Here is a 20,032-nt window from a genome sequence, read left to right as displayed (position 1 = left end):
TTTCAAACAGATTGCATTGCAGGAGAATATTTGTTTTAAATTGGAATAGTTTTATTTAAAAGTAGACATTTTAAGCTTTCTTTAGACATGTGTTTCATGTTTGTGTGAAAAGTATTCGCAGAGTTTCAGTTCATTTTTGTGACGTGTTTCAGATACTTGTGAACAGAGACTGCTGAAAGCTCACCCTTTTTATTTTCTTTATTTTACAAAAGCACAAGGTTTTGTTGTTATTGTGAGTGTACACAAATAAAAGTAGACCCTTTATAGTCTCTAATGATGTCTTACAATTATCTGTATACCCAAAAATGTATTTAAAAAAAAAAAAAGAGTATTTTAAGTTGTTTTTGCTGTAATGATGAAAATATCCAGCAGGAGGCGCCAGTGCATCCGTCGACCCCAGAGGGTTAGGTCTTTTGGAGTAAATTTGTACTAGCTTTGCACTCAGTGATGAAGTGATTTTGGCCCATTCTTTTCGGCAGATTTGTTCCAGGATGTTCAGGTTGTTCAGGTGATGCTTGTGGACTGCAATTTTCAAATAGTGCCACAGATTCTCAAAAGAATTGAGATCAGGACTTTGACTGGGCCACTGCAGGACATACATCATTTTGGTCTTGAGCCACTCCAATGTTGCTTTGGCCTTGTGCTTGGGATCATTGTCCTGCTGAAAGGTGAATTTCCTCCCAAGCTTCAGTTTTTTAGTGGACTGAAGCAGGTTATCTTGCAGTATTTCCCTATATTTTCTCCAGCCATTCTAACAAGATGCCCAGTCCCTGCTGATGAGATGCATCCCCACAGCATGATGCCACCACCACCATACTTCACTGTAGGGAAGGCGTGTCTTGAGGCATATGAAGTGTTAGGTTTGCGCCACACATAGAACTTTAAGTTTTGGTAACAAATCTATAGCTTGGTCTCATGTGACCACAAAACCTTCTCTCATATTGCAGCTGGGTCACACACATGCTTTGTGGCAAACTCCAGATGTGCTTTCAGATGGTACTTTTTGAGTAACAGCTTCTTTCTTGCCACCCTCCCATACAGGCCAGCATTATGCAGTGCTCTTGATATGGTTGACTTGATATGGTTGACCTCCTTCAAAGTGATGGTTAACCTCTCACAAGTCTCCTTTTTGTTAGAGCACTGAGTTTTGAGGCCTTTTCTTGGCAGTGCCTGGGTGGTGTGGTGCAGCTTCCACTTCCTGATTACTGATCCAACTGTGGTCACTGGGATATTTTTTCACACAAACATTTGGATATTTTTTGTACCCTTTCCCTAATCTATGCATTTTTCTTACTTTATCTCTAACTTCTTTGGAATTACCCAACATAAAACGTATCGGTTACCTAACGTAACCTCGGTTCTCTCTAGATGAGGGAACGAGTATTGCGTAAGCTAGCTTACGCTACGGGAAAGATTCATCTTTTCTGAGATATTGAAGCCAAAAAATTATCCTTAATTTTTGTATCCATTGTCAACGCAGTGCGGCAGCTGCAGACCTTGAGCGAGCTAGCTAGCGAGCTCATAGGTTGCTCTGCGGCAACTGCTGCAGCCTATAGACGAGCTTGGGCTGAACTCGCATCCAATGAGAGGCGTCCGGCGCTCACTGCATCAAAGCCCGCCAAAATGGGCGTGACTAGAGTGCATATAAGCGTAGTTCATAGGCTGGAACCCTGGTTTTCATTGACTGAAGCGAAAAGTCGCTCGTGGCGCGAAGCACGGCCGGCTACGCAATACTCGTTCCCTCATCTAGAGAGAACCGAGGTTACGTTAGGTAACCGATACGTTCTCTTACGAGAGGTTCTCTCGTATTGCGTAAGCTAGCTTACGCTCACGGAACCCATTGTCAACGCCGTGCGCTCAAGCATCCACTGTATGAGCCCCAGGGAATTAAGGGGGACCCGGGAGCCCTTATGAGTGGGGAAATAATATTTGGCCGGCAAGAATGCGGGTCATTGATTATGTAATACATAAGCACATAGTAGGACGGGAACGACAGAGCGGCGGTGCCGGTCTGTGTGGAATGTGTCCCATCAGTGCAGCTCACCAGGGGAGCTGTAGCGTATTAAACCGCTAGTAGTTTTGCCTGCAGAGCGGGCACTTCCATATTGTAAAATCTGACAAAGGTGGAGGGGAAGTCCATCCCGCTGCCACACATATGTCGTGAATGGAAATTCCGCTGGACCATGCCCACGAGGATGCCATGCCTCTAGTGGAGTGAGCCCTAATGCCCAACGGGCATGGCAGGTCTTTTGACGCGTATGCAGCAGCAATAGCGTCCACTATCCATCTAGATAGTGTCTGTTTCGAGGCGGCGAGACCTTTGGTGCGCCCTCGAACGAAACGAAAAGCTGCTCGGAGCGTCTGAAAGCAGCGGAGCGCGCAGTATACAATCTCAGTGCTCTGACCGGGCAAAGGAGATTGGCGTCGCGTTCGCTATCCGGTGCTGGCAGCGCCGATAGGGAAATGACCTGTGCTCTGAAAGGAGTACCGATCACCTTGGGAACATAGCCGTGTCTAGGCTTTAAAATGACCTTGGAGTCACTTGGTCCAAACTCAAGACACGCAGCGCTGACAGACAGCGCGTGAAGGTCTCCCACACGTTTGACTGATGACAGGGCAGTCAGAAAAACGGTTTTGAGTGAAAGGTATTTCAAATCCACGGATTGAAGTGGTTCGAAAGGGAGGGCTTTCATAGTTTCGAGAACTATAGAAAGATCCCAGATAGGAACCAATGGGGGCGCGGGGTTCATCCTTCTAGCTCCCCTGAGGAAGCGGATGACCAGCTCGTTTTTACCCCATGACTGGCCGTGCAGGGGTTCAGCGAACGCCGCAACGGCCGCCACATACACTTTGAGCGTGGATGGGGATCTGCCCTTATCCAGCAGCTCTTGTAGAAATACGAGCAGCGACGACACCCCACATGTCCGTGGGTCCAGGTCTCTGTCGGTGCACCATTTTGAGAACACAGACCATTTTGACGCATAGAGTCTTCTCGTGGAAGGGGCTCTAGCGTGTATGATGGTGTTTATTACTCCTTCTGGCAGAGCGACGGTAGTCGTTGATCACCCACGCATGCAGTGCCCAGCTCTGGGTGGGGATGCCAGATTGTGCCGCGAGCTTGAGAGAGGAGATCTGCTCTCACTGGGATGGGCCACGGCGCTGTCAGTGACAGCTGCGTAAGCTCCGGGAACCATGTCTGATTCTCCCAACGCGGGCTATGAGGAGCACCGAGTGACGCGTTTCCTGATCCTCTGCATTACCTGTGGCAATAGCGAGGCGGGAGGGAAGGCGTAAGCGGGCGCCTGGGCCAGTCCTGGGCCAGCTGGCCCTCGCTGAGAAAAATATTGGGCAGTGAGAGTTCTCTTTGGACGTAAAGAGGTCTATCTCTGCTCTGCCGAATAGGTGCCATAACGCCTGGACTGTTTGAGCGTGCAGGGACCATTCCCCTGGGGAATATTGTCTCTGGACAGTCTGTCCGGGCCGCCGTTCAGGTGGCCTGGCACGTGCGTCGCCCTCAGCGAGCGCAGGTGGCACTGGGACCAACTCAGTATGCGCTTTGTCAGATGGAAGAGGTTCCTGGATCTGACACCGCCCTGACGGTTTAGGTAGGATACCACAGATCTGTTGTCCGAACGGACCAGGACGTGGTGACCCTGAATGACCGGGAGAAAGACGCAGCGCCGCACTCGACCGCTATCATTTCCAGACAATTTATGTGAAGGAGCTTTTCCTGAACTGACCATAGGCCGAAAATCGGAGAGCTCTCGCGAGACCGCGCCCAACCCGTGTTGGACGCGCCTGTCGAGATGACTTTTCGGTGAGATACAGCTCCCATTGTCACTCCCCGCTGATACCATTCGGCCACTGTCCAGGGCTGCAGAGCTGATATGCAGGTCTGAGTCACCTTGATGGGCTGGCGGCCTGTGGCCCAAGCCCGGCGAGACGCCGGGTGTTTAGCCAATGCTGAAGCGGGCGATGTGCAGTAAACCCAGCTGAAGTACTGCTGCGGCTGAGGCCATGTAACCTAGCACTCTCTGGAATTTCTTCAGAGGCGTGAGGCTGTTCATCTGAAAAGATGCGGCTAGTCGCTGAACACGGCGTGCGCGCTGTGTAGATAAGCGAGCCGCCATTGCCACGGAGTCTAGTTCTATTCCCAGGAAGGAAATGGTCTGACTGGGCTGTAGTGAGCTCTTGGTCCAATTGACTGCAAGACCCAAACTGTTCAGATGGCTGAGGAGAACTGCTCTGTGAGACAGAAGCTCCATATGTGACTGAGCCATAATCAGCCAGTCGTCCAAATAGTTCAGAATTGCGAAACCCTGACTCCAGAGGGGTGCGAAGCCGCGATCCATGCACTTCGTGAAAGTACGGGTGCTAAGGACAGGCCGAACGGAAGGACGGTGTATTGATAAACCTGGCCGTCGGCTAATCTCAAGAATGGCCTGTGACGGGATTTATCTGAATCTGAAAGTATGCATCTTTCAGATCGAGAGAAATAAACCAGTCCCCTGGCGCACATGCGCGAGGAGTTTCCTGATTGTAAGCATTTTGAACGGTCTTTTGCAAGCACCTTGTTCAAAACCCTGAGATCTAATATGGGTCTGAGGTCGCCGCCTTTCTTGGGAACAAGAAAATAACGGCTGTAAAGCCCCGACTCGCTCAGAGAGGGTGGCACTTTTCTATGGCCCTTTTGCACAGAAGGCTTGCTATTTCTGAACGAAGCATGCACGCTGCTTCCGTGTTCACAGTGGTTTCGAGCACGCTCTGAAGCGAGGGGCGGCGATCGAACTGTAGCAAATAGCCCTGTTGTATTGTGCTTAACACCCACTTGGATATCCCTGGAATAGCTTCCCACGCTTTGAAGCGTAACGCTAGAGGGTGAATGGCCAATTCGCTCTGATTGCCGCACACAGAGCTGAACAAAATGTGTGAGCGCGTTTAGTGTGTTCATGCATGATTGCTCGCGAGACAGCATGAACAGGCTGTTTTGTGAGTGACTTCCGATTGGAATGAATGGGGAAAGAGTCACATCTGTTACGTGATGCGTAAGCATAGTCATGGGCACGGGACTTACACACAGAGGAATGGTTGCTGGCCGTGTAACAGAGCGGGCAGAGAATGGGCGCGCGACGCATTTGTGGGCGCATTTATTGACTTAGCGCTCGAGCGGTTCATAACCGCTTTATGTGAGCGTGCTCTGGTGGGGACACGAGACATGCAGTGCTTGTGTGCAGAAGTGAACACTGGATTGTGGGCACATTTTCTACACATAGGGCTGGTCGTGTGACAGAGCGGGCAGAGAATGGGCGCACGACGCATTTGTGGGCGCCTTCATTGACTCTGACGCTCGAGCGGTTCGTGAATCAGCTTTATGAGAGCGTGCTCTGATAGGGGCACGGAATGTGTTATGCTTGTGTGTAGGGGCTGAACACTGGGTTGTGGGCACTTTTTCTACACATAAGACATGTTTGCTCTTTACAAGATTTATTTGGGTCGCCGTGAAAACGGCGTTTGAGTGCAGGCAAGCGGGCAGTGTCACCGGCTTGTTGGCTGCTAAATTCACCACTGTAGTAGCCTGAGAGAAGGGGACTGACAGGGGTAAAGCTTTGACAGTGGTCCGCCGCGGCGGACTGAGCCGTCGCTTGTTCAACACAGTTAGGAAGACTTCGGCTGCTCGGGTTTCAGCGTTACCTTAGATCGAGGCCCGCGGGGGGGCGGCGGTCTGCGGCGGCTGTCTGAGCGTGATCGAGGGCGGCCGCCCTGTCGACGCTGAGAAGTCTGAGATTGTTGAACTGGGCGCTGTGAAGAGGCTCGTGCAGGAGGCTGATCATGTGAGCGGCCTGCAGAGGAGCTAGCGCGACGCGGCAGGAAGAGGTTCATGGCTTGGGTGGCTTTCTGGACTTCTGAGAAGCGGTCAACAATGCCACTCACCGCGGAGCCGAAGAGACCGGTTGGAGAGAGCGGTGCGTTGAGGAACGTGGAGCGCTCTGCTTCTCCCATGTCGGCTAGTGTTAGCCGTAAGTGTCTCTCGGTCACAGTCAGCGAGGCCATGCACTTCCCTAGAGCTTGGGCTGCAGCTTTGGTAGCGCGAAGGGCGAGGTCTGTCGCGCTTCATAGATCAGTAACAGCCTCTGGGTGCCTGCCTTTCTCATCCCACTCCCGAAGAAGGTCTGCTTGTAGGATCTGTAAAACGGCCATTGACTGCAGAGCAGATGCGGCTTGGCCGGCGGCGGAATAGGCGCGGCCAACATAGGCGGAAGTCGCTCTGCAGGCCTTAGACGGGAGCACAGGCTTGGAACGCCATCTCGCGGAGGGCGGACAAAGGTGTGCTGCTACCGAGTCCTCGACCGGGGGGATGGAGGAGTAGCCTCTCTCAGTGGCGCCGTCCACCGACGCGAGAGAGGTGGAGACGTGTGAACGGGTCCTGGCTGAAAACGGAGCGTTCCACGACTTTGCAAGCTCCGTATGTAATTCCGGCAGGAAGGGAGCGGCCCGGGCTAGCTAGCTCGCTCAAGGTCTGCAGCTGCCGCACTGCGTTGACAATGGATACAAAAATTAAGGATAATTTTTTGGCTTCAATATCTCAGAAAAGATGAATCTTTCCCGTAGCGTAAGCTAGCTTACGCAATACGAGAGAACCTCTCGTAAGAGAACCAATGTCACCTAACATTAATTGATTTTGAGTTCCAGTGTTTTCAAATAAAATATCAAACAGAATTAAATTTAATTGCACCATTTGTAATTCAGTAATATACAGCGCTGTGTGCCACAAAAGTCACTGCACAATCCATTGGCAAGTCAATGAGCAAACTGGTTGCAATCGACACATCTTGTTGACCCTCACAGAAATGCGTGACTAGGAGAAAGCCACTCTGTTTGATGCTCCAGTGTCTCCAGCCATACCTGTGGATACATTTGCAGAAACTTGAAAGACTTGGAGAACCGGCATTGCATGGAGCGCTGAACCAGCTAGTGCAGACGTCAGTCAATCCAGACTGCAGGAACAGAAGAGACAGGTGGGATGGCCCAGGAGGCTGAGCAGTCCCTCAGAACAAGGGCGATTCAAAGCAAAGCATCTTGAGACTTACCACAGGTATTGTGGGGACTGGAGGTATTTTACTGGAGATATCGGGACTCACATTGAAATTAGGTTTTGTTCCCTTTTAGTTTAAAGACTGTTTAGAGCTAGAACCGTCTGTATTATTTTGGCTTATCATCCATAAAGACAGAATCAGTTTATTGTGACTGTTGTTTTTATACATGCTGTGTGTCTAAATAGTCAGTTTAATATTAGAGAAGTACATAAAGACAAAAGAAGCTGAAAACAAGGACATGAACAGAAACGACGTCTGAGAGTCAGTGAGGGCTTCACTTGCACACTTGAGTCACACTTAAACATGTCTGAATGTCATTGCATTAGATAACAAATATCAAATGAGGAAATAGATGTAGTGTTGACACCTTGTGCTAGTGAATGTACAGGAGTCCACCAGTGGTTTCTCTGTTTGAACACCTGTGTGAACTTCAGACATCCATTAAAAATCCCTGCAACACCAGTTTGTCCAAAATCATTAAGCAAAAATCGTTCTGAAAAGTGATGTTAGGTCTGAGAAAAATCCAGTAGCATTTAAAACATGCAGATCACATTTAATTTGATATTTTATTATCTAATGGTATGACATTCATGGAGTTAGGAGTGTAACTTAAAAGGTGTCCAAATACTGTCCAATAAAACTGTATGTGAAAGTGGAGTAAACTGTCCATCGCTTCTAGAGGAAGACAGTGATGAAGAGTACAGGCCGAAGTGAAAGCTGATAGACACACAGACAGCATTCTGGCTAAGCGCTCTTGCTTCTGCGGTGTATTGTTAATCAGCTGGCCTCGGGGCGGTGACACATGAGTTATGTGGCGGTCAGAGTCAAGTCTCACAGCACAGCCGACCTTCCTCTGGGTCATAAATAATGCAGCACTCATAAAATACTGATTTAAAGAAACGCTGTAGCTGCTGGGCCGCAGACACACACACACACACACACACACAAACATCATAATGCATTTGTGCGATATCTGATGCTGCACTCGTGGGATTGAACGGTTACATATGCCATTTTTCCAGGAATGCTTATATTATTTCTCAGAATGTCACTGTTCTGCTTTTAGCCAAAGAAACTCACTGAACTCTCCATTAAACATGTAAAAGTTCCTGCACACTGGTACACATGGAGCTAAAGATCCATCATGCCACATGAGCCGTTTGAAAATATGATGCATAAAGTTTAAAGGTACACTATGTGTTAGTCATTAATAACTAATGCTGTGTGTTACAGTCACTGACAGGTACATGAATGTAAAGATGCCATGAGATTTGAGTTTTGTGTCTGTTAGCGTTGAGGTCATCAAGATACTAGTGTGCTTATAAAAGTTGATGTGCAGATATACAGTATGCATTTAAAATTTGCAGTATCTCTCTTCCAGGAAAATGAACCAAAACAGGGACTAAAAACGGTTCAAGGAACGAAAACCGAAAACGAACTAAATGTAACTGAAAACAGGAACAAAGTGATTTTCAATTGTTCCAGAGTAAAAACGTTATTTTGAAATGTTGGTAACCGATTATAACCAGTTCATTTTGTTCTGATTTGTTTCTGTTCATGTCCTTGATTTCAGCTTCTTTTGTCTTTATGTACTTCTCTAATATTAAACTGACTATTTAGACACACAGCATGTATAAAAACAACAGTCACAATAAACTGACTCTGTCTTTATGGATGATATGCCAAAATAATACAGACGGTTCTAGCTCTAAACAGTCTTTAAACTAAAAGGGAACAAAACCTAATTTCAATGAGCCCCGATATCTCCAGTAAAATACCTCCAGGACTAACTAAATCAATAGACTTAGGCCAATAGTCAATAGTCAATAAAACTATTTTCTGCTAACGGGGGGCAGGTGAATGCAGACAGTAGGGTACCAGTATTAAACGCACCAGTTTTGTTTTTTTCAGACAAAGAAATTAAATTAACTTTAGTAGCATCTCTGTTTAGTTGTGGTATTATTAGAGGCCAACCACTGAAGGTGCATAAGCACTTATTGCATCTGTTAGTTTTTTATTATTATTATTATTGCTTCTTTCTTTAAGTCTCTGCAGCCCATAGAACCATACATTGGAATGTTATGAAATGTTATTCTCTGATTCCCTCCAATGCACCAAATGCTTTCAATTTCCTTCCAACTAGATTTGACATGAAACTTGCTATATGTCATAACAAGCTTGACCTGAGGGTTTCTTCACAGTGCTACTTAGTGGTCAGGAGATGTAAAGAATTCTTGCAACTGCCTAGCAACCAGATGGGGTCACCCTAGCAACCGAGAAACAAAACACATATTTCTGCACCAGAACATCGTAGAGACTTCCGGGTTGTCTCATTTGACTCAGGCTAGCAAGGAGCCTTTTGAGTGCCACTCTGGTAACTACCTAGCAACCAATTGAGCTTACACTAGCAACCAAGTAGCAAGAAAATGTCTCTATACCAGAGCATTGTAAACACTTCTGGTTTGGCTCATTTGACTCTGGCTTGCAAGAAACCTTGTTAGTATCACCCTGGTAACTGTATAGAAACCAAATGGCATCACCCTAGCAACTGAGTAGCAAAACACATATCTCTGCAGCACAATGATGTATAGACATCCGGGTTGGCTCAATTGATTCAGGATAGCAAGGAGCCTTTTAAGTATTACCCTAGCAACTGCCTAGCAACCAGATAGGGTCACCCTAGCAACCGAGTAGCAAAACACATATCTCTTCACCAGAACATCGTATTCACATCTGGGTTGGCTTATTTGACTAAGGCTCACAAGGAGCCTTTAGAGTTTTACTCTGGTAACTTCCTAGCAACCAGATGGGATCACCCTAGCAACCGAGTAGCAAAACAAATATCTCTGCACCAGAACATTGTAGAGATTTCTGGGTTGGGTCATTTGAATCAGGCTAGCAAGGAGCCTTGTAAGTATCACATTGGTAACTGCCTAGCAACCAAATGAAAAAGATTAGCCTAGCAAAGGAACATGCTAGAAACATGCTAATGCATACTAGTAATGTCTAGCTAAGTGCTAATAAATTGTAGCTACATATAAGTCTTAGATTAGATTAGATTAGATTAGATTCAACTTTATTGTCATTGTGCAGAGTACAAGTACAAAGACAACGAAATGCAGTTAGCATCTAACCAGAAGTGCAAAAAAGCAGAAAAGTGCAATGTGATATCAAGTATAGACAGGTGATGCATAGGCAGGTACATAAATATATTGCAGTGTTATAAGAGCAGAATAAATAGGGCTATGTAATATGAGCAGTGTATGAACAACATGTACTAATGTAGTAGCAGTGTAGTAGCAGTGAAATTTAAAATAGTAGCAGAATAATGTAGATAGATGCAGTGTATTAGCGGAATATATAGTAGAAAACAGTAAATATGGATAATCTGTATGAACCATATAGATAGATATGTACAGCTATGTGCAGTGTGGTAACATAAGTTCTATCGGGAAGAAACGCAGGCTTGAGTGAGGTTTAAGATGCCATTTATTTGATAAATGTAAAACAAAGTAATGTCTCTCTCTCTTTGGCGTAGGCCCCGTCCGGCGGTCCGAGGGAGTTGTGCCCGGAACCGTCATATCCTGCCGGAGATAGGAGGCAGGGGCGAGGAGCCTACTCCCGTGCAGGACAGGGCTCAACTGGTGGTGGTGGGGTGGCGGAGGTTGCCTGTGTTTTAGCACACTGAAACAGCAATGTGATAGATTGTGAGCAGACTTATAAAGTAATGGCTTACATGCGATTGGCTAGGAATTACCCTGCTAATGAAGTGATGATGTACAGCTGCTAGTCTTCCCGCTAGAACTACGCTGCACTACGTTGCACTTTCATAGCAGTAAGAATAAGTGTAAGTGTATGTACAGGATGAGAGTAGTAGAATATGGCTATGTATAGGTGTAATTACAGTATGTACATTTAAATAAATAATAGAACAAAATGGGTGGGATAGTGTAGTGTCCTTTGGGGGGGGGGGGGGGTAGTCCATTGTCATTGTCAATTGTCACCGGGATGCAGAGCTAGAGTTCAGTAGGGTGACAGCTGCAGGAAAGAAGCTTCCTCTGAACCTACTGGTACGGGTGCGGAGAGACCTGAAACGCCTCCCGGAGGGGAGTGGGGTGAACAGTCTGTGGCTGGGGTGGGAACAGTCTTTGATTATGCTGCGCACCTTACGCAAGCATCGTTTACCCTGGATGGCCTCGATGGAGGGGAGCGAGGAACCGGTGATGCGTTGGGCAGTTTTCACCATCCTCTGCAGTGCTTTCCGGTCATGGGCAGAGCAGTGGCTGTACCAAACTGTGACACAGTTGGTGAGGATGCTCTCGATGGTGCAGCGGTAGAAGTTCACCATGATCTGAGGAGACAGGTGGACCTTCTTGAGCCTCCTCAGAAAGAAGAGACGCTGGTGAGCCTTCTTGATCAGGGTAGAGGTGTTGAGGGTCCAAGAGAGGTCCTCAGAGATGTGGACACCCAGAAACTGGAAGCTGGTTACATGCTCCACCTCAGTCCCATTGATAGAAATGGGTGTATGTGTGCCAGCTTTAGCCTTCCTGAAGTCCACAATGAGCTCTTTGGTCTTCTTGGTGTTGAGAGCCAGGTTGTTGTCAGTGCACCATGATGACAGGTGCTGGACCTCCTCCCTGTAGGCCGTCTCATCGTTGTTACTGATGAGACCAGTCACCGTAGTGTCGTCTGCGAACTTGACAATGGTGTTAGAGCCATGTACAGGTGTGCAGTCGTAGGTGAAGAGGGAGTAAAGGAGAGGGCTCAGCACACATCCTTGTGGTACGCCGGTGTTCAGGGTGATGGTTGAGGAGGTGTGGTCAGCTAACTTAACAGACTGAGGTCTGTTGGTTAGGAAGTCCAGAATCCAGTTACAGAGGGAGGAATTGATGCCTAGTTCACTGAGTTTAGTGATGAGTTTGGAGGGGATGATGGTGTTGAATGCTGAACTAAAGTCAATGAACAGCATTCTCACATAGGTGTTGCTATTGTCAAGGTGGGACAGGGCAGAGTGAAGTGCCGTAGAAATGTCATCCTCTGTGCTCCTGTTCTGACGGTAAGCGAATTGGAAGGGGTCCAGTAAGGGTGATAAGCAGGTCTTGAGATGGGCCAGGACCAGCCTCTCGAAACACTTCATAATGATGGGGGTGAGTGCAACGTGACGGAAGTCGTTAAGGCTTGTTGCATTGGTGTGTTTTGGCACCGGCACGATGGAGGTGGTTTTAAAGCACGCAGGGACAGCTGCTTGGTCTAGTGACAGATTAAATATGTCGGTCCAAACCTCAATGTAGGCTGCCTCGGGATGCAGAGTTTGTTGTTTGCTGATGGCAGAATGCAGTTCTTTCATGGCAATCTTAGCATTAGCATCCGGTGGTATGTAGGCTGCTGTTACTATAGTTGATGTAAACTCTCTGGGCAAATAGAAAGGTCTACACTTAACCATGAGATACTCAAGGTTAGCTGAGCAGTGACTCTCGGCGATGGTGGTGTCCGTGCACCACGTTTTGTTGACATAAATGCACAAACCCCCACCTCTGGTCTTCCCGCAGTCATCAGCTGTTCTATCCGCACGGAGGAGGCAGCGTCCAGCTAGCTCGATAGCGCTGTTGGGTATTCCACTGTTAAGCCAAGTTTCTGTGAAAATCATGATGTTGCAGTCCCTAATCAATCTGTGTGTGGAGATCCGCAGCCGCAGTTCATCCATTTTGTTCACCAGCGAGCGAACATTGGAGAGGAAAAGGCTTCGAAGAGCGAGTCGATGTGGAGTTAGCATTAGCCTCGCTCGAAGTCCTCCGCGTGATCCCCTACGGTGTTGTTTGCGTGTCCGTCTGAAGAGCCTTTCAGTCGGCGTGGGGATGTTCGGATGTCCCGTTGGTTTAGTGATCTCTGGAAATACGCTAAAAACGATGTCAGAATTGCTGGAACCGATGACCAAAAGTTCCTGTCGGGTGTACGATATGTACGCTAAACTGTTTTTACCGAGAATACTTGAGATAAACAAGCATATTACCACTAATTTGCAGAATCTGGATGCTAGCAACATGCTAAAACAGCAATGGCTAGCTAAGCATTCTATCTATCAATAAACTATTAGACTCGGCTTTTTCAAGCCAACCTGAAGTCTGTCCATAAATTTTAAATTTAGTATTAATATTAAAATAATATTTGAGCAATATAATCTGACAACAAAGGTAACATAAATGCTGCTTCTTAATGTATGTTCACAAAATCAACACTGAGAAGGCAACATACTGTTTTAACTGAATGGTGGGAGATCATGTGACTCTCCTCCTCATGACACCAGCAGATTACCTCTGTCCTCTGATCAAAAGTGTGTTTATTGTATTTCATTTTGAATATCTCTTTAAAAAAATAAATACACACTGAGCCCTCAAAACTGTGTAATAATCATGTAAATAGTGCTTCATTATTTGCTTCAGTGTTTCATTTGAGCTGAAAGTAAGTTTCTCTCTGAAATCAAACTTTAATAAATGCTGCTCTTAATGAAGGAATCTAATGAGCCATTGAGAGGGAATGCCCATTACCTGTGAGGTTAATCACTTATGACAACATCATTATACATGCTTATAAACACTGTGTGATTTCTCTGTTTGACCACTGCAGTGTAATCTAACTATAAGAGACAAGAGATATAAAGAGAGAGTTTAAACTCAAAGAGCAAACACACACATTCTGTTCTTGATTTTACAAACATCATGTACAGCATTCATAATTTAACAAATGTTTTCTTTTTTCCACACAATTGCTGAACATCGGAGAGAATCAACTATTGGAGCAGTTTGAAGCTGAAGCATGTCAGGTTAAGTCTGCAATTGGTCAGAAACAGATAGTCCCTTCCAAAACTCACACAATTGGATGAGTCCATTTTTCTCTGTGCCGTACTGGTTGGGTGGCTCAAAAAATTTTTTATATGAACATGTTTCTGAATCATGTCATTACAAATCTTAAATCATAAGTACAAACCTCACCTCAGAAAGAAATTAAATGAAAGTATCAGAAGAAAGTTTGGAAGATCTGAAGCAACAGTGTGATATGTAACGAATAATTGACAACTGACCGAATTTACAAACCCAATTATTATTTTTGAAATGGGCCAAAGTCTCGTCCCACTGTTGCCGCACCTTAAGACATCTTTCAGAGATTTATCTCAAGACAATTTCTGGGTTTTGTCCCTAAAAAGCTCTTGTGAAAGAAATGACTTTCTTCCACCACAGATTTAGTGTGTTGTTTTGATACAGTCGGAGCCTTCTTTACCGGTTCAAAAACGTCACTTTAGATGCTGCGCTGCTTTACTGGAGCCACTAGCGGTTCTAGCTTGTTTGGCGCCCTGGGCAAAACCCAAAGTTATTGACATAAAAGTGTGCTGAAATCAAAATAAATTTTTGGTATAATGGCCATTTTTTGTTATTCTTATGTAAATGTACTTAACCAATGTCTTTGTTTTATATGGTTATTTTACTGTGGTAGCCTGTACGGTTCTTTAAAATAACTTTTGGCAAAGTGATAACCGTTATGTATTCAAGACCTGGAACTAATTCATAGCTGCGTGTTTACTGGAAAATAATTGCACACATTAGATCGTCTGTCAACCAATCAGAATCAAGCATTCAACAGACCCGTGTGATACAAAGAGAGAGATTAATATAATGTCTTTTATAATGATCAGATCAGCTGGCGTGCATCACTGCTGCCATTTATTTTGAGAAATGTCTGTATTAATACACCACTACACATGTCCATTCTCTCTCTCTCTCTCTGGGGGAATGAGATGTTATTGATTGTAGTGGAGTCAGTTTTGGCCTGATTACTGTAAAGGGATGTGACTGGCAGCCCACCCGCCCAAACCAGATTATTATACAACAACAGCATATCAATGAGACTACGACCATAATACATGAATTACTGAACGGACAAATGTACTCAAATTCAGCTTCATCACTTGAACCCCAGAGCAAAAAGTTGCTTAGGGTTAGGAAGTGAAACCATCTCAACATTAAAACTTCATGAGCGACCAATCGAACGTCTACTCAAAACTTCTGATCATATAAAACTTTCAGATAAACTTTTGCAACATAAAACATCAAGAAAAACTATCTACAGTAAAAATCTAAATCTTCAAGACAAAGTCATTTGAACATCTGAAATGTTGATAGAAACCATCTAAAAGTCTAAAAATAACCTGCACAGGGGCGAAAATGTCATCAAAATGTTGGGGGGGGACAATAAACATAACAATTCTCAAGAGCAATTTTTGAAGGGGACACCAAGGTTTTTTTTTTGTTGTTGCCCCGTTTGCATTTGTATTATTTTATTTCTTAAACAATTATTTTAAGAATATATCATTATATTATTTACAATACACATATTTTAATGATATTTTAGGGGGGGACAACCATCAGATAGGGGGGGATCCTGACCCCCGACCCCCCTCCCCCGCAATTTCCGCCTATGAACCTGCATCAAATGTGTAATACAAAAAGAGAAGCCATCTAAACATCTAAATGTTCAAGAGGAACCATGTGAATATCTAAGGAGGCTTTCACACTGACAGTTTAACCTGAAACAGACCACAGGTCGCATGAAAAGTTGTTAACATGAAGCTGTTTTGCGGACCGTGGTACAGAACCCGAGACTACCCATAGGAGGTGGTCTGAGATCAGTTGCAGTGGAACTGTGGCATGTTTAAGATTAGTGAGAAACCAACCTGTCCTCAGCTTCCACTTGCTCATGAAGTCAATAACTTGCACATCGTGCTGATTTAAGCATGCGCACACACACACATGAATGACAGGGGAAAGGTTGTGGGATACAGAAGAGGTGAGGTGCCTTTTATGGGTGAGCGTGCAACCAGCTGTGTCTGCAACAAAGATCATCAGTGAGCATCAGATATAGTTGCCTTCTCCTGGACATGTACAACTGCTGAATTTCAGCACTAGTGTCTTTCACTCTGGTGCTATACACTTACTGTATATCAACCCACGTTGTGCTCTCCATCTTGTCCATGTTTGTGATGATGCAAGTTGATTCACCGTGTTCATATTCACATCGCATCAAATGTGCCCAGTGTAAAAACCACAAAAAAAGGCACAAAAAAACCATCTTTAACATCTACAACTACAAGGGGACCATCTGAAAGTCTAAATCATCAAGAGGACCCTAAATGACAGAGAAAATAAAACTTTACGAGCACCCATTTGAATGTCTAAATTACACAGAGAACCACCTGAAACATCCTAAAAAGCTAAATAAACCATCTGAACACATACAACTAAAGCTAAGCATGTAAACACACTCACACACATATACACAGTGGACAAGCATGCTCGTACCTCAACACACATGAATAATGACCCACGTCGTGCATCTCAGCCGGTCTGAACCAGATGGAGTCTTCCTCTTTACTCATACGGCTGCCGTCAAATGAAATGGGCTCCTCGAAGTCTCCGTGTCCGGTGCTTTTGTACCACATCAAACTGAGTCCGGCGCTCTGAGCGTGTGTGTAATTTGCACGGATATATCCATAAAATAAAGCACATTTAATCCTCACAGGCTCGCCCAACAGAACTTTATACTTCAGGTAGTCCACAGACCAATCTGTGCAGCCATCCACTGCAGAGAGAGAGAACATGCATGTTATTAATGGCTTATGGTATGTTATAACACTGTAATAACATGTAATAATCACACAACTGTTAGAGCACTATGTGTGACTGACCATGCATCATTGTCTGTGATTCACACACACACACACACACACACACACACACACACACACACACACAATCACACACACACACACACACAACCACATTAACAAAACTTACATCACACCAATAATCTACAGGTGAAACCTGGATCATGTTCAGAAAGACTCAAGTCACTTTTATTTGTTCAACACTTTATCGTACATATTGTTACAAAGCAGAAAACCGTGTCATTATACCTCCAGTGAGCAAACTCAAAAACTTGTTAAAATAATTAGTTTTTATTTCCTGCTTAATGACGTCTGAAATGAAACTGCAGGTTTAACTGTGTGATTCACATGAAGTAATAATTCTAGATTGACAGACGTCAAATGATGTTGTGTGAAAGATACTATGAAAGATAGTTTGTGCTGTTGGTAATGTTATAGAGGGACATCTGAATAATCTATGTCTGATATCTTGTGTCTGTGTAAAACAGCTGCTGCAGACAGATGTTGAGACTCAGATAATTGTGTCTCACTCAATGTTTTATTTACTGTAGAACCAAACCGCAGCCAATTAACACCGAAAGAAACATGTCACATCATTCATCCTCTCTCTCACTGAGTATCAAACACTCTCTAACCTCACTGCACAGGAAGTCAAACCTCACTGCACAGGAAGTCAAACCTCACTGCACAGGAAGTCAAACCTCACTGCACAGGAAGTCAAACCTCACTGCACAGGAAGTCAAACCTCACTGCACAGGAAGTCAAACCTCACTGGACAGGAAGTCAAACCTCACTGCACAGGAAGTCAAACCTCACTGGACAGGAAGTCAAACCTCACCGCACAGGAAGTCAAACCTCACTGGACAGGAAGTCAAACCTCACTGCACAGGAAGTCAAACCTCACTGCACAGGAAGTCAAACCTCACTGGACAGGAAGTCAAACCTCACTGCACAGGAAGTCAAACCTCACTGGACAGGAAGTCAAACCTCACTGCACAGGAAGTCAAACCTCACTGCACAGGAAGTCAAACCTCACTGCACAGGAAGTCAAACCTCACTGGACAGGAAGTCAAACCTCACTGCACAGGAAGTCAAACCTCACTGGACAGGAAGTCAAACCTCACTGCACAGGAAGTCAAACCTCACTGGACAGGAAGTCAAACCTCACTGCACAGGAAGTCAAACCTCACTGCACAGGAAGTCAAACCTCACTGGACAGGAAGTCAAACCTCACTGCACAGGAAGTCAAACCTCACTGCACAGGAAGTCAAACCTCACTGGACAGGAAGTCAAACCTCACTGCACAGGAAGTCAAACCTCACTGGACAGGAAGTCAAACCTCACTGCACAGGAAGTCAAACCTCACTGGACAGGAAGTCAAACCTCACTGCACAGGAAGTCAAACCTCACTGGACAGGAAGTCAAACCTCACTGCACAGGAAGTCAAACCTCACTGCACAGGAAGTCAAACCTCACTGCACAGGAAGTTCAATCAAGTCACTCAATCAATGATCCATGGATGGTTTCTTGAACACTGTGCAAAAGCACCAGAATTACTGAAAGAAGGAAAGTAATGAGAGGAATTTCCTGCACTGGTGACGACAGCAAAAACACAAACTTATTAAAGTGTTATGAGTCTCTGTTGCCATGGAGACAGCAGGGGCTTGTTGCCGTGGTAGCATGTATAGGGGAGGGGCGGGGTAATGGGGTTCAATGCAGCATAATAAAGTCCAAGTTAAAACAGGAATATCTCCTTTGATTATTCTATTGAGTGTTTAAACAGCTGTGTAACAGTCAACACAACTGAAATGACATTTCTTGTTCATGCTGGAGGATGGGAAAACTACAGTCACTAGTCACACCAATATATATATATACTGTATATAAAGAGCGCCATTCACCCTGCTCTCTAGATAATGCACATTTAACACTATACTGTTTGAGTCAATTACAGACACTTACAGTTCTCATCTTCAGACATTACACAACACAGAAAGTGTTCGCCGTGTTTGTACTCCGTTGCTCAGATGGGGAAATACGGGTCTATTCCCACTGATTCATGTCATGTGTCCCATCTGAATCTGTCCCATGTGCTGATGTAGTAAAGAGCGTTGGAGTCTCATCTCCTGATGTTTGAGTGACCGCTGGTCTCTGATGTGTCTTTGTGAGTACATGCACTGGTCAACACTTCTGACTTCAGCAGGACACTACATAAACCGCTCAGATCACTGTTGAAATCACTCAGAAACAACTGCATTAAAAGAACTGTAGAAAGTCTTTTCTAATATGATAATAATATAATATTTAATATAATTAAATGTTATCATCAAAACAGTGTCTAATCAAATGAATACTTAAAACTTCGATAAAAACAAATATTAATAGAGCAAAGTAATATTCAGCACACTTGCTTTTGTGATATTGCTTTCATGTAAGAAAAATTGTAATAACAATAATAATAATAATTATAATAGTTATGGTAATACTAATGATAATAAAATCATTTATTTTTAAATGACTGTTTTTGTAGTATTATAGTTATTACTTTGAGTATTCAATGTTTCTATGCAATAGTAATGTGTTTCAGTGGTAATCTGCACATTCTCCAGTTAAACAGCTTGTGTTATGATCTGAGTTTCTCCTGTGTTGTGTTTTTAATAATGACATCACTGTAGATGAAATGCAGTAATACTGGCGAGCAGATAAACACCATCACTGAACACAACACATTATGAGCACTACATATCTCATCATATTTCATTAGCACAGTGTGTAACTCTAACTCTGTTGTACACACACATGAAGAGACACAGTGTGAACACCCCTGAAGATGAATGTGTTTTAGAAAGTTATGAAATGCTGTAAAAAATGCCAATTTGAAATGACTGCAAAAGAACTTATTGAGATTGTCTGGCACTTCAAAATCACTTAATGCAGAACATAAAAGTAAAAAAATATCCCGTGGCAACCAATAGATTTTTAATTTCAGATCTGGGCTGTTGAAATGTCAGAAGTTTAATTGAGGAGATAAAGTTGAGAAGGAGACGGGAGAGTATAAATATGCTGTTTTGGGGGGGTTATGTTTCAGTGCTCATTATGGGATGTTAGCTTGTTCTCATTTGTGTTTTAGCTGTAATGAGTTCAATGTGATCTCACTGTCACCACACACACACTCACACACACACAGTCACACACACACACTCACACACACACACACACTCAC

The 20,032-nt window shown here is 44.6% G+C and overlaps 1 protein-coding gene across 1 annotated transcript in view; it reads right to left on the bottom strand.

Annotated features, from left to right (window-relative positions):
- The window catches only part of LOC127632445 (interleukin-1 receptor accessory protein-like 1-B), a 443,487-nt gene that overhangs the window by 283,256 nt on the left and 140,199 nt on the right, over positions 1–20,032 (bottom strand). The window contains exon 3 of the mRNA XM_052111029.1: positions 16,445–16,724. Within this exon, the coding sequence (XP_051966989.1) occupies positions 16,445–16,724 (280 nt within the window). The remainder of the gene's footprint in view (positions 1–16,444; positions 16,725–20,032) is intronic.

The sequence above is a fragment of the Xyrauchen texanus genome, chromosome 39 (genome assembly GCF_025860055.1).
Source record: "Xyrauchen texanus isolate HMW12.3.18 chromosome 39, RBS_HiC_50CHRs, whole genome shotgun sequence".
In the NCBI taxonomy this organism is placed as follows: domain Eukaryota; kingdom Metazoa; phylum Chordata; class Actinopteri; order Cypriniformes; family Catostomidae; genus Xyrauchen; species Xyrauchen texanus.
Note: the sequence above shows the minus strand (reverse complement) of the source record. Positions and strands in the feature narration are given on the sequence as shown.